Here is a 23,988-nt window from a genome sequence, read left to right on the forward strand (position 1 = left end):
AAAACAGATTTCATTACCATGAAGTAACCTGCAACTTGCGAACCAGGTTGCCCCCTAAACACCTATTTATGTTTGAGAGATGTCCACCAACGAAGAGATTGCTGCATGCTTGGTGAGAGTTAATCGTGGGAATGTTTATGTCGGCCTCGTATCATGCTACTTTTTTTCTCATCAAGTAGCATCCGTAAACAAGTCACCCAAGATTAAGTTGCAGATGATGACAAGAATAGAGAGGTAATATGAGGAAGAAGAACCCATCATTATACCTACAACTCTTCTTCTTGTTGCGTACACATGTATGTATGTCAACGGATGGCTTCATTTTTTAACACAATGAAAGGTGTCTATCAGCTCGCACTTGTAACATAATGAAGCTTTTTGTCTACATTGACGCCTTCTTATGTGCCCAGAAATGTGGGAGAAATATGACATAAGAGTACAATTATTTGCACTATATACTCGGAAAGCTTAGTGCCGTTTTGAGTTGATCTGCGTCAGAGTGGATTCAACACAATCGGAACTCCTCGCTCGGGGCGAAGTGTAAGAACTGTAAAAGGCGAATGGACGTAATTTGGAGAAAGGGTGAACTTGAAACGCTGCAACATCATTGAGAGTGCGATCTTGACTTCATTAGTAGCAAAGTTCAACCCCACGCAAGTCCTCGGTCCAAAGCCAAATGGAAGATATGCCATGGTATTGTAATTCGTTGCTTTAGCTACCCCTTCTGCAAATCTCTCTGGCTTGAAAAGAAGAGCGTCTGCTCCCCATATCTCTGGATCACAGTGGATTGCACAAGGTAGAATATTGATATCCATATCAGCTGGAAGTGTAAGCTTTCCGAGTTTCACTTCTCTTCCGACTCTTCTCACAATATTCGTTGCAGGAGAGTACAGCCTCATAGTTTCATTGATGATCATGGTCATCTGCAAGAGCATAATTAGAAATACAAAGATTATAAGTTAGATTGAAAGGTTTAAAGACTAAAAGAACATTAAAATCCAAACTGAAGTGTAATTTGTGACCTCTGACTGTAATATAGTTTTGCTTACATTTCTTAGTCTAGCAATGAAGTCTGGTTTTGGTTTTTCGTGGCCAAAGAATTCAAACACTTCGTTTCTTGCTTTTTCTTGCCAATCTGTGTGGATTGCCAAGAGGAAAATAGTCCAGGTTAGGGCAGAGCTTATTGTTTCATGTCCTGCAAGGTAAAATGTCTTGCATTCGTCCACAATATCGTCTATTGTAATCCTGTATTTTACATCTGCAGCATGGTGAGCTTTAAGAAGTGAACCAAGAAAATCGTTCCCGTAACTGTCTGCTTTTCCTATCTTTACCCCTTCTTCTCTCTTATTTACAATCGACATGATTGAGTTCCGAAGCGATTCTTCGATTTTTTCTGATGCAATATCATCAGCTGAGCGGAAAATTTTCCTGAGTTGTTCGACGCAATAGATAAGCTACATCATCTTATGAAAGTTGAGAAAAGTAGAGAGCACTGAAAGCAAGTTAAGCATACCAATCCTTGAGGAACCGAATTTTGGCATCATTTTTGAAAATGAAGAAACCAAGCTGCATCAACATTTCAAATATGTTCTTGCCTTCTAAGTAGCTGCTTCCAAAAGCTGTCCTGGAGATAACCTCTGAGGTCAAATGCCTGAATTCTTCATATACTTCAATTTCCTTGCCATCATGACATCTCCACTTTTCGAGTACAGTTTCCACACTTTCGATCATTGCTGGAACCATATCCTGCATACAAGCTATACTCTTTAGGCGTTGAACTTTTAGAATTACTTATAACTATGATTAAATTTTTATGCGCTCAACAATCCGGGATTTACCTTTAAGCTTTCTGCATGGAAAGCATGATTTGCCAGCTTCCGAAGCTTCAACCACTTCTCTCCTTCTGTCATGACGAGCCCATCTCCTATCAGCTTTTTGACAAGGCTGTCAGCTTTGATTTTTGGGTAGGCACCCTCTTTATTGCTTAGAATTTCTCGAATTAACTCTGGCTCAGTGACAACCAGTTGAGGTTTATTACCAATCCAGACGAGGAAATTTTTACCTGTTCAATTAGTTTGAGCTAATATAAGTGAATCATTTACTAATGTGTAAGTAATTAAGTCTATCATAGCAAAAATAGCCCAAAAAGTAAATGCTGCTTCCTGTTTCTTTCATTTGTCTTGGACCGGTATCGTGCAGACAACCTAAAATAGGAAACGCTGATATACGAGGCTACCATTTTGACTATGTTTAAAAAATTGAAAAATGTTAAAGTTAGTAAAAATAACAACTAGATACCATATAAATTCCTCCACGCATACATATGAGGCTGGATTCTGGGAAATATGTCATGTGAAATATCGACCATGGGGCAGCTCATGGATTTGCTTTTCATGCTAAGGATTTCTTTTGTGTTCCCATATAAAAACTTGTAAGGAGGACCTTTGATTCGCTGCGCCCTCATGACATATTGCATATGAATTGGAGCCCAGCAAATCTTGTAGAAAATTCTAAGAAGAACTAGTAAGAAAAAGCACAGAAAACAGGAGAATATGATTCCCATGGTTCCCAACAAAGTCAGAGACTTTTGCACACTATGATGTAGTAATTTGCAAACTAAACTATGCTTCTCGGGTGATATTTATTGTAGTGCCTCAGCCGCATTGGAATCTTGGGACACAACTATATTAGGGGGCATAATTATAGGCGCTAATTGCCTGCCATATGGGGTTAAACTTGCAGGCATTGCCTGCTTAGTTGGAAATGGGGATAACAGCTTTCTACGATTTTTTCAATGCCGACAGCATGAACGTTAGTGCATAGAATATATTTTAGTTTGTTTGTGTGCATCAATACTGTGCAACTCTGTTAACTTCTTCCATTGTCGTCTACACAGATTGTATATCCATAGGGCTCCAACATTGTCAAATTCTTGGAAATATAAGCCAGGAATTGGGCGTTATTAGCTGGACACATGAACTTAGATTTCTCGTGTTAGAAATCCGACCTAGCCATCATTAATTTCTTCGACAAAGACAACTTTCCCATAAGAAAATACTGGATTTACCCGTTTATTGTATCAACTCTTTTGTCTGGCACTTTGGCCATAGTTATACATGCAAATGGTTCTTTGCCTGGAGAATATTGCATGTACATATGAATAATTCAGTAAGTTCCTTTTAATTGTGTTCTATTTGAGCAATATCATTCAGGTAAATTGCACTACTGACTCCCGAGACACGCACATAAAGTTACTTATAATATTGTAAAATTTTGCCCGCCAACAATCTGGAATTGAATTGCAGAACATCAGAGGGCACGCAGGATTACTTGAATCCCGGTTTGTGGAGTGAGGGAAAGGATATGAACCGGGGAATGAGTGTATATAGGTAAAGTTCAAGCCAAGACAAGCTCGAGCTCCCCGATCAAATGGCAAAAATGCTGCTATGTTGGTATTGCTGGATCCAGCAATCCCTGCTTGAAATCTTTCTGGCTTGAAAGGATGTGAATCTGCACCCCATATTTGGGGGTCATGATGAATTGCCAAAATTGGAATTAGGATGTCTGTATTGGCTGGAAGAATGAGCCACAACCCAACTTCAGTCTCTTTGTTAGCTCTTCTTTCAGTGAAAATCACAGTAGGACTCATTTATAATCATGGCCATCTGTTTTAGTCTTGCAATGCCTTCTGCATTTGGAGTTTTTTCGCCAAATGCTTCCAAGAACTTCCTCCCTTGCCTTGCCAATCGGTGTAAATTCTCTAATGAGCTCTGGCTCGCCAACAACTATCTTTGCTTTTAGGACCATGCCGCCAATAAACAAAATTCTTACCTAGCAAAATACAAGGGAAAGAGATTCTATCAGTTACATGTTTCCTTTAATGATGATATTGGTTTATATTTTGAGTATTTGAAAATATTACAATTCAAGGTTCAAAATACTTATTTCACCATCCAACTATAGATTTAATCCAAGACTATGATACTCAGAAGAGACTATAGGTTCTCATTCCTAGATTTTAATGAAACACATGTAAATGTTCTATCAACTCTATTAGACTATTATTAATCAACCACCAAAATTGATTGACCAAAAAAAAAAAAAAAAACCACCAAAATTTGGAATGGCAATTGGGCATTTGTGAGCCAAACGCACCTAAGCCCGAGCGCGGCTACCGCTAAAGATGGCCTAGAACGTAGCTTGGCTATCAAGCTTCTTGGGCTCCAAACCTAATTGTGGTCGCTCAAACTCAATTTGTTTTAACACATTTCTCAGTTTCAGGAATACTCCCTCTCCTCTCCTCGTACCATCTAATCTATCCCTCCACTCCTAACTCATTTCTTGCTTAAATTATGCTTTAACAGAAATACTTGTTACTGGTATAATTTATAGTAAACAAAAGTTGTCGACTGTTTAAACCTCAATCATCGGTTCGAGTAAAGATTAGCGAATTCAGTGTGCTGAGCTTTCTAGATAACTAATGACAATTTGAAGTGAATTGTTTTTTAAGTTGGTTGTCGTCTTTGTACCCTTTTATCTGCAAATACCAATCTTCCTGCAAGAGCTAAAGCTTTTTCAACCATTTACGTCAATTTAGTAGGAGGAGGACGATAATGTTTAAATTTTACATGGGATCCACGATTTATGCTATGTGCTTATTAGTGGTGTTTTGATTACAGTTTTCTATTAGAAAATTCTTATGTTCTTCCAGTAAACACATCTTTCAATTATCTTTATACTTTATCTACATCAAATCGCTATGATATATTTTTCAATAGAGACTCTCCAAAAATACTCCGGCAAAGGATAAATTAAACGACACTACTGTGCTAATGGTAAGACTGCAAGAGTGCGACTAATATTTACCATATATCTGAGTCCATGAATATATATGGGAAGTATGTGGTGTGATATGTCAAGGGTCCTTCCTTGAAAATGCTCCCTCATCTTGGAAATCTCTTTGGTGTTGCCGTGAATGAATCTGTACGGCGGTCCCTTTATGCCCTGTGAGAGCATAACACATTCTCCTTGGAGTCCACCGTAGCTTGTCAAAATACTTGATAACAAGTGAAAACAGGTTCACAAACAAACAGCTTAAGAAAATGACTTCTAAGGTTCTCTCAGTGGACATCATGGACTATATACTAGCTAGTAGTCAGCAATGTCCAGTTGGGATGTACTAATATTTTGGCTTTGGGGGCACTATTTATACATGTGTTGTAGAGGAGATAAACCTTCGATTCCATTTAAGACATTTTCACAATAAAAGAAAAATGTAGTGCCACATGAGTCTGCTACCTAAGAGTTGGAACATTTGCAGAAACAAAAATAACAAATGTAAAATATTCTGTATTTTCAAGACTTAATTACGAAAGCCAACATTTCATTGGCGTTTTAGTTAGAAAATATTGTTTAAGATGGGAAACCAACTCAAACCAAACATACGAGGAAGGTTCAAGCATTACGTGGAAGGCATATGATTATTGTTTGTAAACTTGTGGTTTATTCCTCAGTTGTCCCCTCCATTCCAATGTTCCTTCTATCTAATGATTGCATGTAGTACTAAACAGGAGTAACCACTGAGTCAAGTGCAGTGGCCACCAGAGAGGGTCTTGAGTTCTCCCTTGATCTGTAGGTGGAGGTTCAAACTTCAAACTAGGACTGTCAATGGGGCTGGGCCAGCCCGAGCTCGGCTCGTTCGGCCCGACAGAAAGCCCGATGAGCCCGATCATTTAGTGAGCCGGTCTGAGCTTGAACCTAAAAATTAGGCCCGAATTAAATGTGAGCTGAGCTTGGGCCTTATTAGGCTCAAACCCGATATAGGTCCGGCCCTTTAATTACCTATATATATAATATTTATATTTTGATATTATGTATATTTATATATCCAAATATATTTTTACTAAATACTAAATATATATATAAATTACAAAACACAAAAATACATCTAAAGATTCTTTCATGAGATTTCTTGAGAGCCAATATTAGTAATGCATAACTAAATCTCTAATTTTTCTTATTGGTTGAGTAAATTTTTGTATTGGCATATTATTGGTTGATTTTTTTTTGGTCTACAAACACAAAAATCATCAAGCATATTTGGATTTAAATCACAAGATTATAAAAAAAGTTTCAACTTTTAAAGATGTATTGGCTTATGATCGCATGTTTTATTACTATTTTTCATGCATTTTAAATGGATTAAATATAAATATTGTTGAAAAAATTTTTGGTTTATATACTTTTTAAGAACTATTGTTTGTTCATGTTTAGTTTTAATATTATAGTCTTGTAAATGTTAACTTAGTTTTACAACTTAATAGTTATAGTAATTATATTAAGAAAATTAAGGAGTAATAAGTGAGCTTGGGCTAAGCCCGATTAAGGCTCACAACCCGAATATTATGTGAGCTGAGTATGAGCATCACATTTACGAATCCGAAGCTCATAGCCCGAAGCCCGAAAATGTTTCAAATTAAATGAGCTGAGCTTGAACTCATCAAAGCCCGGCTCATTAGGCCCGATTGACAGGCCTACTTCAAACTCCACCTGTAATAAAAAAAAAATTTAAGGGTAATGTCATAACATCCTCTTGGTTTAGTCAGATCTGCATACCTATTAGTCCCAATACACAAGCTTTCTTAGGTTCCCCTTCCCTGTAAATTAGGATAGAATAGGTTATACAATTGTTATTGTTACCGGAAAAAAAAAAAAAAAAACTAAACAGGAGTAATACTACAGAACTACCACTAACTACTAATTCTTGTCTTTAGTATTTTTGTTTACTATTTTACTTTTTATTCGGAGACTACAGGTATAATCAGTGCCTTTTCAGCGGATTATTTATGACATTTTTCAAAGAATTTGATTAGTGAAACCTTATCTTGTGGAGTAGTTAGAAAGACCTATATTATTAAAAAGTATAACAGTATTAGTGGTACTTAAGATGCTCTGTTTCATGTTATTTTGGTCATCTTTGTACAGCGGAAAATGAATAAACATTTGTGGTAGTTTCAAGTTGACTCTGGATTATTGCTTTAATTTTTTCTTTAGAACATCTTATGCATCATTAAACAGCATCTTTCTAAAAGGCCAAGTCCAAGAGAGTCGTAATAATAAATCTTCTTTCTTGTTCTGGGTGCAAATACAGAAACTATTGGTCATCTCCATTGATTTGCTTCTCTGTCCTGTGCTTGGGAGAATTTGGCAAAAAACTTCAACATTTGTTATCATCTTTGGTGTATTTGTTCAGTAATCTAAGGCTAGAGGTGCCAAAAAAAAAAACAAATCGGGTTCCAAGTCAAAACTCAATTAGGTTCGACTTCTTGTCAGCTTACACGAATAGATCTAGCGTTGCTCCAAAAATATGTCCAATCAAGCCATAATTGGGTGTAACATCTAGAAAGATTTCCCCCCCTCACAACTCTTATTGTGCTACTAAACTATAAATCAGATCATGTGAAAATCAATGAGACACATGATACCTTGGCATATTTTACAGAGTTAGTGACCTACCCGACCTCAATATTTGATCAACAGTGTCTAAACTTTGTGATTGGAATTTGGAACCTTGTATACATATTACCGAGGACGAATCACTACTTGAACTCCATGCTGGGGTCGAAGGGATAAGATTTGTACTGGTGAGTGAACATAGTTTGGGGAGAGTGTAAAGGTGTAGCGTTGCAAAATCATTGACAGTGAGATCTTGGCTTCAAGAGTTGCAAAATTTGCTCCAACACAAGCTCGAGGTCCCAGACTAAACGGCAGAAATGCTGCTGGATTGTTCTTGGTTGCTGCAGCAACCCCACTCGAGAATCTTTCTGGATTGAAAATATGTGCATCTTTGCCCCATAGTTTGGGGTCATGATGAATTGCTAGGATTGGAACATGTACATTTGTATTTGTAGGCAGAATGAGCTTCCCTAATTTTGCTCCCTTCTTAGCTTTTCTTTGTATGTAAACTGAGGGAGGATATAGTCTTAAAGACTCGTTAATGATCATGCTCATCTGTACCACAAGTGGAAAGCAAAAATTAGAGAAGGATGGAGGATATTCCATTTGGAATTGCATCCAATGTAGAAATTCAAGGCTTAAACAAGTAGAAATGGCTGAAACTGTTTAGCTTTAGGGTGCAAACTGTAGTTAGTCCAATAACCTGTTTAGCAATTTGTAATTCTGACCCAAAAAAAAAGAAAGTACTATTTGATTACTGTATCTTGTTCATGTAGTAGTAGTAATTTGCTTACCGTTTTCATTCTTGAAATCCCTTCTGGATTAGGAGGTTGCTGACCAAACAATTCGAATACCTCCTCCCGGGCTTTTTCTTGCCAATCGGTGTGAATTGCTAAAAGAAGAATGGTCCATGAAAGCAATACAGATGTTGTGGTTTGTCCAGCGCTGTAAAAGGTCTTGCATTGATCAATTATTTCTTGCACTGTAATTCTACTGTTCCCATCGGAAGCATAATGAGCTTTTAAGTGTAATCCCAGAAAATCTTCTCCAAAGCTGATCTCTGTCTGTCTTTTCTTCACCATCTCTAAAACAGAATCTCGAACCCTTTTCTCGAGTTTATCTGCTTCCATATCATATCTATCTTTGAAGACGCTACTGCCAGAAGAAGAATCGAAGGTCGAAAAATTCAGTTAGACTATGGGCCTTAGTCAATAACCTATAGTTGCATTTGCAGTAGTGGTTAGGACAATTCGCCCCATCATACAATCAAGTCTATTAAGTTACTGATACCAAAACGGGACATTGTTCGTACATTAGAGTTAGAAAGTCACCTGATGATTGGAAGCTTAGTTTTGTGGGAATTTTTGCAAGATAAGACCACCAACTTCCTCAACATCTGAAAGATATCTTGGCCTTCTAAATAGCTACTCCCAAAAGCAGTCCTCGAGATAATTTCAGCAGTCAACAGCCTGAATTCTTCACTGGCATCTATCTCCATCCCCTCATAATTCTTCCATCTTCCAAGCATCAGCTCAACGCTTTCAATCATTGCTGGAATCATATGCTGTAAGAGCAAATAATTGTAACTCTTGGACCATCAAGAAGGTTGATACAGAAAAGCTAAATGTCAAGTCCTATATACTGAAGATTGCATGCTCTTACTCTTAAGCTTTCAGCATGAAAGGCTTGACTCGACAGCTGCCGCAATTTCAACCATTTTTCGCCATCAGATGTCAAAATCCCTTTTCCTAGTATCTTTTTCAAATATCTATCGGCATCTGATCTGCAGAAAGACTGTTCGTTGTCATACAGCAGTTCCTTTATAAGCTCTGGCTCTGATACAACCAATTCAGCTCTAGCACCAGGCCAGTGCAGAAAATTCTTTCCTAATCCAAAAAAAAAAAAAAAAACACCGCGCATGTAAAAGAAATTCGAGTATTTTGAAGAAAATTCCATCCAGAAAAACATATATTTCTATTCTTGAAAGATGGAAGTAAGAGAAGACGACATGTAGTACCATATATTTTAGTCCACAAGTAGATGTGTGGCTGGAGAGTTCGGAAGATGTCATGTGATAACTGCAACTTTCTGTTCATGAAATTCTGCCTCATCTCAGAGATTTCTATGGTATTGCCATGAAGGAATCTGGGAGGAGGGCCTTTGATGCCTTGTGAAAAAAATACATGCTGAATCCTCCTTGGCATCCACCATACTTTGTGAAGAAAATTAATCAGAGGTACCAGCAAGCAAAACAGAATACTTGCAACAAAAATTATCAAGGTTTCCCCCATGGAGGATCAGTTCTTCATGTTTTAGTTCCACCAGCCTTTTATTCATGCCAAAGTCAATAAACCCCTCCAATTGCTTATTCAACTAATCAATGCACTCAAAACTGATGTCATTCTCCTTGCCCCAGGCTTTTATACTAAGCGTCCGGCTGCCGTTGAATTTATCCGTTGTTGGGCCAAAGTCAATCGGTCTGACCTCTGCTTTCTTGATTGGCAAATTCTGGTGATGTATAATCTTGGTTGAATGGGTTAGCAGTCTAGTCAACAAGAGGTAATAACATATAGCCATTAGTCCTTTGTGGTGGGCTGATGATTCAAAGAAAGTGGAGTAAGATTATCCACATTAGTAATTACCCACAAGGACATGGCAGTTGACGTACGTTTAAACCATAAGCTGCTCTTTCGTTGTTTTTAGGTGGGCTGGTCATCTGATTTCACCAACCAGTTCCAAAGCATTAAAAAGGGGGGGAAAAAAACCTTTTTTTTTTTTTTTTTCTGTTCCCGTTGGGCATTGGAAAAAAAAAAAAAACATAAAAATAAGAAGTTAGGAACTGCCATAATACTTTGATCTACCCCTCAATTGTGTTCACTTCCGTATTACCATTTCTTAACTATTCTCCGACAAGAATATGCAATGCTCACCTTATCCCCTGCCCTTAGCGAGGAGTACAGAAGAACCAAAAGAATAAAAGGAAGAGAACCATTTTGGTCCCCTGCCCTTAGCGGATATTGTAATTGTCAGATTAAAGAGCAGACAATTTCTGTCTATCCCTTTAGTTTAACAGTAGTTTAAATGTCCATAATTTTAGGATTACTTGCATTTGACGGAAGTTTTGAATTAGGAGCTCTAATCAAGGATTTACAGAAAAATGGAAGAGAGACATTGGTAGAATTGCGATTGCAACTTATACAATTTGTATATTTGGATCCATTTTGTATCAAGAGTATCCATATGTTTATATCAATATATAGACTCTCACCGTTTATTTTCACGACATCACTTGGTACATGAATTAGAAAGGCCGCCTTTATATACATATATTGACATAAAATTTTCTCATTGATCATGGACCAGCTACTACCATGACCAGCAGTCAGGTGGATGATCGACATAAAACTTTCACTTCTCCACAGCAGGAGGACTGGTTGTTGTCCATTGCGATCTTGCTGTCCATTGCGATCCACAGCAGGAGGACTGGAAGCATTGGCTTTTCCACCGATCAACAAATTCGCCAAGAGTGATAGATAATGGAGCCATTATTGTACATCTCTTTGAGATTACCTATCTATCTAGAACTGCAGAAACGTTATAAAGTTTGACGAAGACATTCACAGTAATGAATCAGCAGACGCATAAATGAATCAGCTTCATGTGACAAAGACAACAAATGAGAGTGAAAATTCAACCAGTAATTGATTCTAGAGGGATAATTAAAACTGACTACGACATGGCACAATGCTTCTACAATAATTTTTCCAACTAAGGACGACAAAGATTTGCTAAATATTCCAGTATATATGTTAAGTTCTTTTTGCCACAACAATAAGGACCAAGATATGATGGCTCTTAGTGCAACAATATGCTGTTTAGTTAAATCTTTAGTACCAGCCAAGAAAACGAATTTTTCTAGTTAGCCATGCAATTTTTGCTTTCTAGCTCACTCCGGATACAAAGGACTGCCTATGAAAATTCTGATGCAATTGTTTCATTGATCATTTATAGGAAATTACAGATATTGTACAGAAAAAAAAAAAAAAAAAAAGGCAATGCTGCTTGTCTCAATCTTGAACCCCGACAAGAAAGGAACTTCAATGTTCAGACCAAATTGACAGTCCCCGTTTTGTAAAGATTTCAGTGCATGAAGGAAGCATTACTTGACCACCATTTTGGGGACGAAGGCTCATAATTTGAGCTGGTGAGTGAACATAGGTAGGAGAAAGTGTGAAGGCAAAACGTTGCCAAATCACGGGAAGTGCGATCTTTGCTTCAGTGACTGCAAAATTTAGGCCAACACATGTTCTATGTCCCTAGCTGAAAGGGGCAAGATTGTTGTTTGTAGCTCTAGCAAGTAGCAACCCCTTGTGAGAATCTTTCCGGTTTGAAACAAGTGCATCTTCCCCTCATATAGTGGGATCATGATGAGCTGCTAAGAAGGCGACGTTCACATCCATATTAAAGGGAAAGATAAGATTCCCTAATCTGGCTCCCTTCTTGGCCTTCATTCCAATCTTAAAGACTTGTTAATGATCATGCTCATCTGTAGCAGAAGTGCAAAACAGAGACAAAGAGAGGATTTCAGCTATTTAGTGCAGCACCTATATGGTTTGTTATGAACCTGCAGACAACTGATGCGTTTTAGTCTTTAAAGTCCCCCTGAATTTGGAGTTCATCTCCGATTAACTCGTTCACCTCCTCTCGCACTTTGTCTTGCCAGTTCTTATGCATTGCTAGAAGGAAAATGGTCCATGAAAGCAAAATTGTTGTTGTCCCTTATCCAGCACTGTAAAATGTTTTGCATTCATCAATTATTTCTTCTGCTAAGATTCTCTTATACTCGTGAACTTCAGCATCATGATGAGCCTCTAACAATAGCCCAAGAAAGTCGGAGACTTGGAGCTGTGCTTTTTCTTGCTTTTACCTTTTCTCTTTTCTCCACAATTTGAATATGTAGTCTCGAATTCCTTTCTCAAGCTCATCTGATTCTTTATCATCCCTACTTTTCCAAATGGTGAATGATCAGATAGCAACTAAATACTATTCAGCATCGAGCCCAAGCAACAATTTTTGACGTTCAAGGCTTTTGTAAACAAGATTTATTGATCCCATTAAATAACTGTATCAACCATCGATTATTAGTACTACACTGATTGGTCCATGATCAAAGGAAAAACAGAATCAAGAGAACACATACCTGATGTCAGGGAACCTAATTTTTTCCATATTTCTGCAACATATAAATGTCAACTGCCTCGACATTTGGAATAGTTGCTGCCCTTCCTCATAGCTACTCCCAAATGCAGTCCCTGAGATGACTTCTGAAGTTAACATCCTGAACTCCTCACAAACTTCTGTTTCCTTGCCATCATTGCTTTTGTACTTTCTAAGCATCATCTCAGTTCTTTCAACCATTGCAGAGGAATCAGGATCTGTGGATAGCACAAATTATTTTATATTGAAGCAACTATTCAAAATGAAAATTTGTAGAAATCTCCTTAAAATCCGAAATAGTAGTGATAGTCACTTGATCTACATCTGGTTGTGGCAGAGCTTACTTTCGAACTTTGGGCACGGAGAAAGTTCCAATGTTGTTAAACTCGGATCGGATAGCGACTCGACTAAATTATTGGGTTAGGGGTCAACTGCCTGGACCGTTTTCAAGAACCCATTGACATCAACATGATGTTATAATATTTTTGTAAGTTTCAGAAATATTAAAAATAAGTTCTTGGTTATATTTGATCGATCGTGAAAAATGTTCCAAAAATATTAGACTTGCAATCAAATATACACCTAATAATTATATATAAAAATGTAAATTCGCGGTTAAAATATATCCATTCTCCAAAACTACTTTACAAACTAAATTAAAACAAATTAATGCAAGTTGGAGTCAGTGATGCTAAATTAATGAGATCATATGGATGAAAACATCTTGATTTAGAAATCATTTAAGAAACCGAGTAATTCTGATATTTACACTAAATGGGTGATGTTTTCCTATTAATAAATGAAAGTGTTACAATTTAAGTAATTCAAATTATATTTGGAAAAAAGAAGAAAGAAAATTTTGAGAACTGGGTCAATCAGTCGAATCGGATAACTAATTTAGCCGGTTTTTGATGGTTTTGACTGATTTTTGACCAAAACTGTTTATAGTACAAACCAGTTCGGAAAGAAGGTCGGTTCACAGTCGGACTGGTCGAACCGGCTCGTCCGGTCCGGGTCTAACAACACTACCATCGCCTGTTTTTTTTTTTTTTTTTTGAGATACTTTTCAGATTCAAACCTCCAAAATGAAACATCCTTTTTGTTCAACATTTGTCTGATCTGTTATAACTAATTCTGCTTTATGACCTCGCCAACGAAGAAAGTTCCTTCCTATCAACAGAACTGCAAGAAGAAAGCTGAACAAAGGAATTTCTTAACAAATGCAGCACAATAAATGCCAGAGGCTGATTGCTCTTGCCATATACGTTGATCCAGGACTAGATGTGAGGCTCTGAAATCCTGGAAACATCTGGTGGGACAATTCCATTTTTTGGCTTATGGACCTCTCCCTTACCCGAGATATTTCTTTGGCATTTCCACGGATGAATTTGTAAGACGGGCCTCCAATGCCCTGTGACTGCATGAGATACTCTGTTTGCGAACAGGATTCCACCATAGTTTCTCAAGAAATTTGACGAAAGCTAAGAAAAGAAAGAAAGAAAGATATAGCGGTTAGTATAGAATGAAGTAGAATTTCCATATTTAGCATATTGATCACCGGTGATAATCCTGTAATGCTTTACCACCAAATGTACCATAAACAGAATGAAGATTCACATATGTGTTACGTACTATCATCGGGGCAGAATAGAGAACTCTAGGTATCACCATGTTTTGATTATTCAGGGAAAAAAATGAAAGAAGATTTCTGTGTAATAAAAAGAATATGGAGGTTTAGGAAGTGCATTTCCTTTAAGTCGATTAAACCATTGGATTGGACAAGAAAAGCAATGAGCAGTAGTACTTCATATGAATTCTTTGATGGCACAGAGCAAGAAAGTAACAGCTAAAATATTCTTTTGACTGCAGGGTTCGTATAATTTTCACTTACATGCTAGGCATTAATGCCTAATTGTGAGAATACCCCAAAACAAAATGCTTGTAATGCTGCAAAACTCGAATGGGGTAGAAGCAAAGCAATGGACAACAAATAGCATTTGGTACAGTTTTGGGCCTCTCATTGGATTTGGAATTGGGCCTGAGGTCTTGGGGTCACCCTAACAACTACGGCTAAAATATCCAATTCGCTTTGTCTCGTTCAAAGTGTCATGCTTTCACTTTAATCTGTGCTAAATTTTTTATCACGCTTAACTTTTTTTTTTAAATCTATTTTAAGATTTTATAATGTCATCAAGGACACAATCATTTTAACCCCAAACTTGACACATGAGGAAAGGGCATATATGAAACAAAAGCAAGTTTCAAAGTGCGACAAAAATTATGGAATGGAGGGAGTAGGAGTTTTTATTTAGGACACTTACTATAAACGTGTAGGGTAATATTATTTGCACTTTCACTATTTCATTTTTATTTTGATGAAACCATATTATCCCCTCCCTAATTTCATCTCCTTGCTTATGAGTTAACTTTACTAGATTTTCTCTTACATTGTAAAATCAATTAATTATTCCATTACACATTAAAATGGCTAATTTAAAATTGTCACTAATATGTAGTATTATGTATGTTTCTACAAAACTTCACGAAATTATATGATGTCAAAGATCAATCTAGCAATGTAATATGAACAGATTTCAAACTTCAAGTCTAAAATAAATAAATAAATCACAAGCTTCAAAGATGACTAAAAATTGAGTATAACTGCAATGTCTCATAAATAGGACAGTAATACTTCAAAAAATCTACAAAGAATAGTTCATATAACCACCATGGAGGGAGTGAAACTTTCTGGTATATTTCAACAAAAGCATAACAGCTAGCATATAGTATCTAGATGATGCAATGCAACATCAATTGCGCTCATAAGAGATCTACAAAATTGAAATTGAAATAAGAATATCAAAAATAAATTAAAAAACAATTATGTAGATTTAGAAAAAGAGAAGCAAAATTTAAATTTTTTTACCTTTTGAATACGTACGACAATTGTGCCCAATTTCCTTGCATGTGAACACACGATAGGATAGGAAAAAAAATTAGGGTAGAAATAATATGGTCTCGTCAAGATGAAATAGGATAGTGTGAGTGCAAATAACATTACCCAAACATGTAAAACATGCATGTTTAGTGTCACAAGCACTAGAACAATGGGAAAACGTTCTCTCTCTATCTCTCTCTCTTTTTTTTTTTTTACCTCAATTTGGGAATCCGTGATAAAAAAGCATAATAAAAGGCCACTTTTTAGTAATTATTCATACAGACTTATGTAATAATTTGAGCGACATGGAATACAAATAGTCAACTCTTATCGTTTGGCAAAAAAAAAAAGAGAAGGAATACAAATATTCATTTACCATATTAATCTGGTCTTGGAGTCTACCTAATAAGATTATCACTACTCCTAACACTAAAACACTCGAGATCATTGATGCATTTATGTCTAGTAAATTGTCCTCTAATACATATAGGATACAACTAATGAACTAAGCAATTCAATAATATGTGTGATCATGAGGGCGACCAAATGTATATAAATTCTAAAACATATGTGAGGGCTGATGATGCATCAAGGTCTGGCATCTCGAACACCTGCAAGTCCTTTTCTACCAACAAAAGATTCCCCAAGTTGATTTATCTTGTTTGAAACAAATCCCTATCAGCTCAAGCCTTCCAGTATTTTAGTAGACTAATGTATCTTATCCATTCATGACAAAGGTCAATTTAGCATTAGATATCCGCATTATATAACTAGTGTATGATTTCATCTCCAAAGCTAGGAAATGTCTGGAGGACCCCCAGTCCAGTAAGCATTAATAGTGCCCCAACTGAAAGACAAAGCTGGCATGGACTTCTCTTGTAATCATAGAACACTGATTTCCAGCTCCGTCACAGTATAAAAAGCTCAAGAAAATTTATTTAGAGCTGATTATCAGTTCATAACTGAATCATGGGTATCAACGAGGTTATCATGTTCTGTCTCTTTAGTACTTTTCTAATCTACATCCTCTGGACTTTCTTTAGATTCCTTCATAAAGTATGGTGGATTCCTTGTCGAATTAAGAGGATCATGAGTTCACAGGGAATCAGTGGCCCTGCTTATAAGTTTCCCTATGGAAATACTAAAGAGATCACAAACATGAGAAATCAATCTATGAGCAAACCTATGGAGATATCTCATGATATCTTTCAAAGAATTCAGCCTCATGTTTACTTATGGACAAAAATCTATGGTCAGTATAATTTTCCAAAATTTCAACACATAAAATGTATATTTGCTGATTTCTTGTTTCTGTGCTACAATAAGATCCGGTTGGCGAGCTTGTTTAAGTTCAATACTGATTTTTCTTCTAAAAGTAGCTCCATTTTTCTTTCTAGTTATGATGTTTATTCCTTTCTGGTTACAGGCAAGAACTATATCAGTTGGCATGGCTCACAAGCCCAACTATTTGTAACAGATACAGAGATGATCAAAGAAGTATTGACCAACAGAGAAGATGCTTACCCAAAAATGGATATGGAAGGCATTGCTAAGAAATTGTTAGGTGAGGCACTCATAACAAATGAGGGAGAAAAATGGGCAAAAGTACGCAAACTGGCTAACCACACATTCCATGCGGAGAGCTTAAAAGTAAGTCTTCTATTAATCACATCACAGAGTCAAGAGTATGAAAGTTTGTAGTCATCCTGTGAAAATGGGATTTGAATTTGGGACATGATATTGCTTGCATAATACCCTTAACAAGATTTGCTACTTATAAGAAAAGCTTTTGGTACAGAGAATGGTTCCAGAGATGAGTGCGAGTGTTGAGGTGATGCTGGAAAATTGGAAACACCACGAAGGGAAAGAGATTGATGCATTCAAAGAATTTGGATTACTGACCACTGAAGTAATTGCCAGGACAGCTTTTGGGAGTAGTTACAGGGAAGGGAAGCACATATTTGAGATGGTGGCAAAGTTGACAGCAATAGATGTCAGGAATGTTTACAAAATTAAATTTCCTGGTATCAGGTAAAACATGTTTTTTTTTTAAAACTAAATTACTCATTTATTGAAGTATTTTGCATCCTGAACTCTATCAAACAGGATAATTAAGATGTAACTTAACTAGTTCTCCACTCATAGTTGTGGGGTAAATCCACAAGAATGTAAGAAGATTAGTAGTTCTGCTCATCTATCTCGCCACTCAAACATTTTTGCAGCATGTTAATGAAATCTAGTGATGAGATTGAAGCAGAGAAACTTGAACGAGGAATCAAAACCTCCATTCTAGAACTAGTCAAGAAAAGGGAAAAAGGAAGAAAAGGTGAAACTGAAGATAATGCGATCGACTACCTTGGAGAATTAATGAAATTGACTCGTGACACTAACATAAACAAGAGGATCACACTGGAACAGATGATCGACGAGATTAAGGCATTGTTTGGTGCCGGACATCTTACAACCACCAACCTGCTTGGGTGGTGTGCTTTCGTCCTTTCAGTGCATGGTGATTGGCAAGAGAAAGCACGAAAAGAAGTCTTTGAAATATTTGGAAATAAAAACCCAAGTTCTGATGGGATTGCAAGGCTAAAAACAGTAAGCACATCATCACCTGAATACAAACATACTGTATTCATCAGATTATTTTCTAGTCCTCAAACAATCCTTAATAATGACTGTTGATTCGATTCTAACCGAGTTCCTTCCTTTTGTGTACAGATGAACATGATCATTAACGAATGCCTCAGACTATATCCTCCAGTACTTACAATGACTAGAAAAGTTGGAAGGGAAGTTAGACTAGGAAACCTCAGACTTCCAACAAATATAAACATATACCTCCCAATTCTAGCACTGCACCACAACCCTGAAATCTGGGGCAAAGATGTTCACCTCTTCAAGCCAGAAAGATTTGCAGAAGGGGTGGCTAAAGCAACCAACAGCACCGCTGCAGCATTTTTCCCATTTGGTTTGGGTCCTCGAACTTGTGTGGGATTGAACTTCACCACCAATGAAGCAAAAATTGCATTGTCAATGATTCTGCAACGTTACAAGCTCACGTTGTCACCAAATTATGTCCACTTCCCTGCCGACATCTTTATTCTTACCCCAAAATACGGGGTTCAAGTGATCCTCCAGGCAATTAGTTAGTGGCTTGCAGCTTCAAGAAATAGATGTGGGGTGTTGATGTGTGATCTTATTGTAATTTTTACTCCTTATTATGATTGTACGTAGAAGAACCACAAGATTAGTACAAAGTCCTCATTATTTATTTTTTCTGCTTGGTCATGCCCATAAGAACCCAGCTAAGCTAATGGCTTAACAAGCTGCAACTGATCATATGCCCTCAGAGGTATCTATCTATATGCAATTGCACGCAAACTGCTACTTGCAAAGAGATTAGAGGACCCTATTCGTTTATGAAAAGCAGATTGATTTGCGAAGATGAGGCAAAGGGATTTGGAAAATAGCTCGAAATACAAGTTAAAACACAGTGAAGATGCAGAACTAGTACCGTCATAAACAATATATTTAAACAGTTAAGTGAGCTGTGTGTTTTTCAAGTTTATAGGTCGGCTGCTTTCAAACCAATCTTTTTCTAGAACTCTTTAATCAATGGTGGCTTTACACATTCAATTATTTTGTTTATCATAAACTGATATTGATGTAAAATCAAACTATTTTTTTGGGTAGGTGTAAAATCAAACTATTACGAATGACATATCCTCCTCCGTGGTCCAGGGAATAAAAATACAAGAAAAATATTACTATTTTGTACACAAAACTGATTTTGTGATTGGACTATTGCAGTATTTTGCAAATATGAAACAGATGTTGGAAAGCAACAGGGCTTTCTGAATGTTCCCACATGGTTCTGCCCATCAAGGAAAATCTATCATCAACTCTACTGAAGTAATATACTACAATCTTTCAATCCAGCAACGAAACATCTTCTGTGAAATCATCATTTTCTGATCCAGCATCAAGTCCTTTCGGGATTTATGGACCACCACTGGAGAAAACGAGAGAAATGGTGATAATTAAGTGCCATAATCTCGTCACGGAGAATATGTCTATTAATTTATCTGATCTTGATAATGTGGATGAGATCATTGATGGATGAATCCAGGCCTAGCATATTGACATATTTGTCTTTTGCTACCGACTAAGTATTCCCCACGCTTATAGCAGGGCTTTATTAGAAGTAAAGAGATAGTTCAGTTTAATTATTTGATGAGCTGATTAAGTTGGTTTTAAAACATGGTAGCGGTGTCGACAATAATTCTTGTCTTTGCTTGCTTTCCACTTCCATCTAGACGAAAGAAAATACTGAAAGGATAAACAACATCAGGTCGTGGTTCATGATTGAAATAATAAGGACGTAATGGACAAATACGTTGCCTGCTAATCCATCGATTAGGTGGCTTTAACCTACGAATTTCAGGATTCCCCAATGATCACGCTAGTTTATGGTTATCTTTTCAATTGTTTCTTTGCTTTTTTTTTTTTTTTTTTTTTGGCTATAGAAGTTTATAACACGAAATTGTTACTGAAATTGTTCACTACATTCAAATTGGCAACGTGAGTACATGAGTGAGAGATGCCTTTGCCAAGTTCTTGTTTAGTTAAATATCAAATACAGCCAAAATTACATCATCAATCACTTTGATGCCTACATAAGTAATATGGTGGTCCAACCTCAGAAATTGGCTCAAATGTTAATATTGATCTCTGAAAGATGCATCTAATTTTGGCTTTGGGTAGGAGAGGAACAAGTAACAGGAAATCTCGATGCATATAAGCCTGCAACTTGAATAAGAAGATATTCAAGGGCATTTAATAATAAAACTATAATGTTATAAATGGCATCAAAAGTTTTTTTATTTTCAGGCGCATCAAAAGTTACCAAACTAAAAGTTAATTATTTAAAGGGGCCAATCAATATCCACATTCATATATGTTCTAGAGCTTAATATCTAGTTGGGGTGTCTGTTTTTATGAGTGTTTGTCTATACATATATGCATGTATGCATAAATTAGAATTACGAATTTATGCAGTAATTTGTCCTCCAATACATATTGACTTAATTTATAAGGTTACGATGGGCACCTAAATTGATACTATTCCACCACATGATATCATTAATGCATTCAGTTCTAGTATCTTTAGCATATTGGTCTTTTTCCACCGACTAAAGATTCCCCAAACTTATTGAAACGCTTTAATAAAAACACGGAGATAGTTTGGATCATTTCATGAGCTAAGTTGGTTGGAAATCATGATATTGGTTTGGAAAATGCTTTTGGGCTTTGCTAGCTTTCTACTTGCATGTTTCCTGCTAATCCTGGTTAGGTTCCTCAAAAAAGTATGGTTGAATCCAATATGCATACAGTCCTTTATGAGGTCTCAAGGGATCAAAGGTCCTTCTTACCAGCTCCTTCATGGCAATACCAAAGAAATCATCAACATGAGAAGAGATGCTACAAGCAGGGCCATGGAGGATATGTCACACGACATATTTCCTAGAATCCTGCCTGATATATATTCATGGGTGAACATATATGGTAGTGTATTTGTGAGAATAATTTTTTTTTCCTTTTGGCTTGTGTTTATGGTAATTTCTGAGTTTTAAATCATTCTTATTTGGATATTTATGGTATCTTTTCTTTCTTTAATTAGGGGCAACTTACCTCAATTGGTATGGTCCTCAGCCTCAGCTGGTTGTCACTGAACCAGAGCTAGTCAAAGAGATATTAAACAATAAAAATGGTGATTATCCAAAAATCGACCTTGAAGGCTATGCCAAAAAGCTTTTAGGAGATGGTCTTTCGGCATCAAAAGGTGAAAAGTGGGCAAGGATGAGGAAACTAGCCAACCAAGTTTTCCATGCAGGAAGCCTGAAAGTAAGTTGATTATTTGATTTGGCTGGACATTAAGGCTTTATTCACCTTCACCGAACTTACTCTTAGTCAAAGAAATGGATCCTGCAAATGCAGGATATGTTGCCTGCAATGATCACAAGTACTGAAATTATGTTGGAAAGGTGGAAGGAGAATGATGGAAAAGAGGTTGAGGTGTTTGAAGAGTTCAGGCTATTAACATCAGAAGTTATTTCCAAGACAGCCTTTGGGAGCAGTTACTTGGAAGGAAAGAACATATTTGAGATGTTGATGAAACTGACTCTGATAGTCTCCAGAAATGCCCGTAACATTAGATTTCCTGGCATCAGGTAAAATTACTCATCATCGGAGCGCAACATGCTTCATTGTTTGTCCAATTAATTAGTAAAAAGCAAAATATGTTTGTAATTGTATCATGATACCATTAAAGCTTTCAACTTTGAGGAGCAGTTCATTCAACACAGTACAACTTTTCTCAGTTCTCTTAGTTACTAAATACGATCATGTGTTTCGCAGCCACCTTTTCAAAAGCAGTGATGAAATAGAGTCAGAAAAACTTGAGCAAGGAATAAAAAACTGCATAGAACATATTATAAAGAAGAAGGAGCTGGAGAATTGTAAGGAAAACGAAAGCTCCAAAGGTGATTTTCTTGAGAAACTCCTAGAGGCTAATGAAGGAAGTAGCAAATGGATTTCGATAGATGATATGGTTGATGAATGCAAGACTCTGTATTTTGCCGGACAGGAAACAACAACTTCTTTGCTTACTTGGAGCATTCTTCTTCTAGCTGTTCATAAAGAGTGGCAAGAGACAGCAAGGGAAGAAGTGATTGAAATTTTTTGCCAAATGAAGCCCAATGCAGATGCTATCCCTAGACTGAAAACTGTGAGCAAATTCTGTGGTTAGACTTCATGTATCTCTTCTAAAAGCATATCCAGTTTTTCATGAAAACTTATCGATATATTTTGATTTTCGTGTAGATGAACATGATCCTTGAAGAGTGCTTGAGACTTTATCCGCCAGTGCCTGCACTCATGAGAAAAGTTCACAAAAAGGTTAAGCTGGGGAGGCTAACGCTCCCGGCACATACTGAACTGTTGATTTCACCTCTTGCACTTCACCACGACCCTAAGATATGGGGAGAAGATGTTCACCATTTTAAGCCTGAAAGATTTGCAGGAGGTGCAATTAAGGCTACTAACAATAATCCAGTAGCATTTCTGCCGTTTGGCTTTGGACCACGAACTTGTGTAGGCTTGAATTTTGCAATGGTCGAAACAAAGATTGCCCTTTCAATGATTCTGCAGCATTACAAGTTCGCTCTTTCGCGAAATTATGTTCACTCTCCAGTTCAAGTTTTCATGGTTCGACCACACCATGGAGTTAAAATCATTCTCAGTAGAGTTTGAACTGATATTAGGGGATATGCACTCTGCAGCAAATCCATCGAGGAACGCATGAAAATAGCTTGTACTACAGTTTAATGAATAAATTTGTAAATTATGTTGAATGCAAATGTTTGTGTGTTTGTGTTTCTTATTATGACAATAAATTAATAGAGAAGAGTACGTGAAGCATGCTGATAATTTGCAATAGAACACGTCTTTCTTTCTTTCTTTTTTTTTTTTTTTTTTTGGTTGAATTTAAGAAGCTAAGAGGGGAAGGGGGATTTGAACCTAGAATCTATAAATCCTTAGCCAATAGATTCAAAGCTACTATAGGAACGACTAAATATGTACTACTTGCCATTTGTTACGAAAATTTGATCCAACACAATTATTAATCGAGAATAAAAGAGAGAAAAAAAAAAGGAGAAGTGAACACCTTATATTTTTTTGGCTTGGCATGTTGCTCTTCCATTCAATTACTACTTTTCATTCCTATATTATCTTTGAGAAATATGCCGTCATCTTAATCAAAGAATCAATTCTCTGTTTCAATTTTCAAGAACTGGGACAGGGGAAATGTAGTCAGTGGGAGAGACCGAGTGCATTGGTTTGTTGGAAAACTAAAACAGAGTTTCTTTTTTTTGGGATAATTTCCCCAAGATTATCAGCACTAAGTCGCATCGTTAACCACCATGGAAGATGGAACATCATCTCATTAACTACATTCATGGTCAAGAAAATAATCTATCCCTTCATTAGTACCCACGGTATCCAAGAGTCGAACAAATTTTGTCCATAAATAGGTAACAGATTGCTGCTGTGTGCAGCTAGTTTATAAGATCGAAAAGTTCTAAACAGAACAACATAATGGGTAGTTGTGAAAGCACAGAGAATTCCGGGCATGTTGGGAACTCTACCGAGACAATGACCGAGGAAAAGGAAGAGAAAGCAAAGGAGATAGTCAAGGCAGTGGCTGTAGCAGCAGGAGTAGGTCTTGTGGCATGGGGCATTTGTAAGATCCTGGGAGCAGCGGAAACATCCAGTAACAGGAAAATGATGAAAGCACCAGGAAGGGACTACTACAT

At 36.9% G+C, this 23,988-nt stretch overlaps 4 protein-coding genes across 7 annotated transcripts; 2 read left to right on the top strand and 2 right to left on the bottom strand.

The window, feature by feature from the left end:
• Positions 1-227: 227 nt before the first annotated feature.
• Positions 228-2,615, bottom strand: LOC140016807 (cytochrome P450 CYP749A22-like). The gene is made up of 5 exons (XM_072070710.1): positions 2,299-2,615; positions 1,839-2,062; positions 1,514-1,746; positions 1,050-1,428; positions 228-923 (listed from the first exon to the last, which is right to left on the bottom strand). Exons 1-5 carry the CDS (start codon positions 2,561-2,563, stop codon positions 495-497), a joined length of 1,530 nt encoding a protein of 509 aa, XP_071926811.1. The 5' UTR covers positions 2,564-2,615; the 3' UTR covers positions 228-494.
• Positions 2,616-7,291: 4,676 nt separating this feature from the next.
• On the bottom strand, positions 7,292-10,003 carry LOC140016403 (cytochrome P450 CYP749A22-like). Of its 2 annotated transcripts, none has more exons than XM_072069916.1 (5): positions 9,473-10,003; positions 9,118-9,341; positions 8,787-9,019; positions 8,250-8,607; positions 7,292-8,010 (listed from the first exon to the last, which is right to left on the bottom strand). In XM_072069916.1, exons 1-5 carry the CDS (start codon positions 9,744-9,746, stop codon positions 7,582-7,584), a joined length of 1,518 nt encoding a protein of 505 aa, XP_071926017.1. In that variant the 5' UTR covers positions 9,747-10,003; the 3' UTR covers positions 7,292-7,581. The 2 variants fall into 2 exon arrangements, with proteins under 2 accessions (XP_071926017.1, XP_071926016.1); XM_072069915.1 differs by having other exon boundaries at positions 8,250-8,610; positions 9,473-9,998.
• A 6,418-nt stretch (positions 10,004-16,421) lies between these two features.
• Positions 16,422-18,884, top strand: LOC140016652 (cytochrome P450 CYP749A22-like). Of its 2 annotated transcripts, none has more exons than XM_072070229.1 (5): positions 16,422-16,862; positions 17,088-17,260; positions 17,409-17,641; positions 17,833-18,208; positions 18,332-18,884. In XM_072070229.1, the coding sequence occupies exons 1-5, from the start codon at positions 16,580-16,582 to the stop codon at positions 18,761-18,763; spliced, it is 1,497 nt and encodes a 498-aa protein (XP_071926330.1). In that variant the 5' UTR covers positions 16,422-16,579; the 3' UTR covers positions 18,764-18,884. The 2 variants fall into 2 exon arrangements, with proteins under 2 accessions (XP_071926330.1, XP_071926329.1); XM_072070228.1 differs by having other exon boundaries at positions 16,424-16,862; positions 17,037-17,260.
• A 1,706-nt stretch (positions 18,885-20,590) lies between these two features.
• LOC140016417 (cytochrome P450 CYP749A22-like) lies at positions 20,591-23,049 on the top strand. 2 transcript variants are annotated; one of them, XM_072069929.1, is made up of 5 exons: positions 20,591-21,178; positions 21,294-21,517; positions 21,590-21,843; positions 22,031-22,400; positions 22,496-23,049. In XM_072069929.1, exons 1-5 carry the CDS (start codon positions 20,893-20,895, stop codon positions 22,922-22,924), a joined length of 1,563 nt encoding a protein of 520 aa, XP_071926030.1. In that variant the 5' UTR covers positions 20,591-20,892; the 3' UTR covers positions 22,925-23,049. The 2 variants fall into 2 exon arrangements, with proteins under 2 accessions (XP_071926030.1, XP_071926031.1); XM_072069930.1 differs by having other exon boundaries at positions 20,592-21,178; positions 21,611-21,843.
• The last annotated feature ends 939 nt before the right edge of the window (positions 23,050-23,988 follow it).

This window comes from Coffea arabica, chromosome 11c (genome assembly GCF_036785885.1).
Source record: "Coffea arabica cultivar ET-39 chromosome 11c, Coffea Arabica ET-39 HiFi, whole genome shotgun sequence".
NCBI classification, from domain to species: Eukaryota; Viridiplantae; Streptophyta; class Magnoliopsida; order Gentianales; family Rubiaceae; genus Coffea; species Coffea arabica.

Coding starts and splice junctions, on each gene's coding strand:
- LOC140016807 (XM_072070710.1), bottom strand. CDS start 2,563: ATGGGAATCATATTCTCCTGTTTTCTGTGCTTTTTCTTACTAGTTCTT. Junction 2,063..2,298: donor TGCGTGGAGGAATTTATATG/GTATCTAGTTGT, acceptor CTAATTGAACAG/GTAAAAATTTCCTCGTCTGG. Junction 1,747..1,838: donor TCCATGCAGAAAGCTTAAAG/GTAAATCCCGGA, acceptor GCTTGTATGCAG/GATATGGTTCCAGCAATGAT.
- LOC140016403 (XM_072069915.1), bottom strand. CDS start 9,746: ATGGGGGAAACCTTGATAATTTTTGTTGCAAGTATTCTGTTTTGCTTG. Junction 9,342..9,472: donor CTTGTGGACTAAAATATATG/GTACTACATGTC, acceptor TTTTTGGATTAG/GAAAGAATTTTCTGCACTGG. Junction 9,020..9,117: donor TTCATGCTGAAAGCTTAAGA/GTAAGAGCATGC, acceptor TTGCTCTTACAG/CATATGATTCCAGCAATGAT.
- LOC140016652 (XM_072070228.1), top strand. CDS start 16,580: ATGGGTATCAACGAGGTTATCATGTTCTGTCTCTTTAGTACTTTTCTA. Junction 17,261..17,408: donor TCCATGCGGAGAGCTTAAAA/GTAAGTCTTCTA, acceptor CTTTTGGTACAG/AGAATGGTTCCAGAGATGAG. Junction 18,209..18,331: donor GGATTGCAAGGCTAAAAACA/GTAAGCACATCA, acceptor TTTTGTGTACAG/ATGAACATGATCATTAACGA.
- LOC140016417 (XM_072069929.1), top strand. CDS start 20,893: ATGATATTGGTTTGGAAAATGCTTTTGGGCTTTGCTAGCTTTCTACTT. Junction 21,179..21,293: donor TTCATGGGTGAACATATATG/GTAGTGTATTTG, acceptor TTCTTTAATTAG/GGGCAACTTACCTCAATTGG. Junction 21,518..21,589: donor TCCATGCAGGAAGCCTGAAA/GTAAGTTGATTA, acceptor TCTTAGTCAAAG/AAATGGATCCTGCAAATGCA.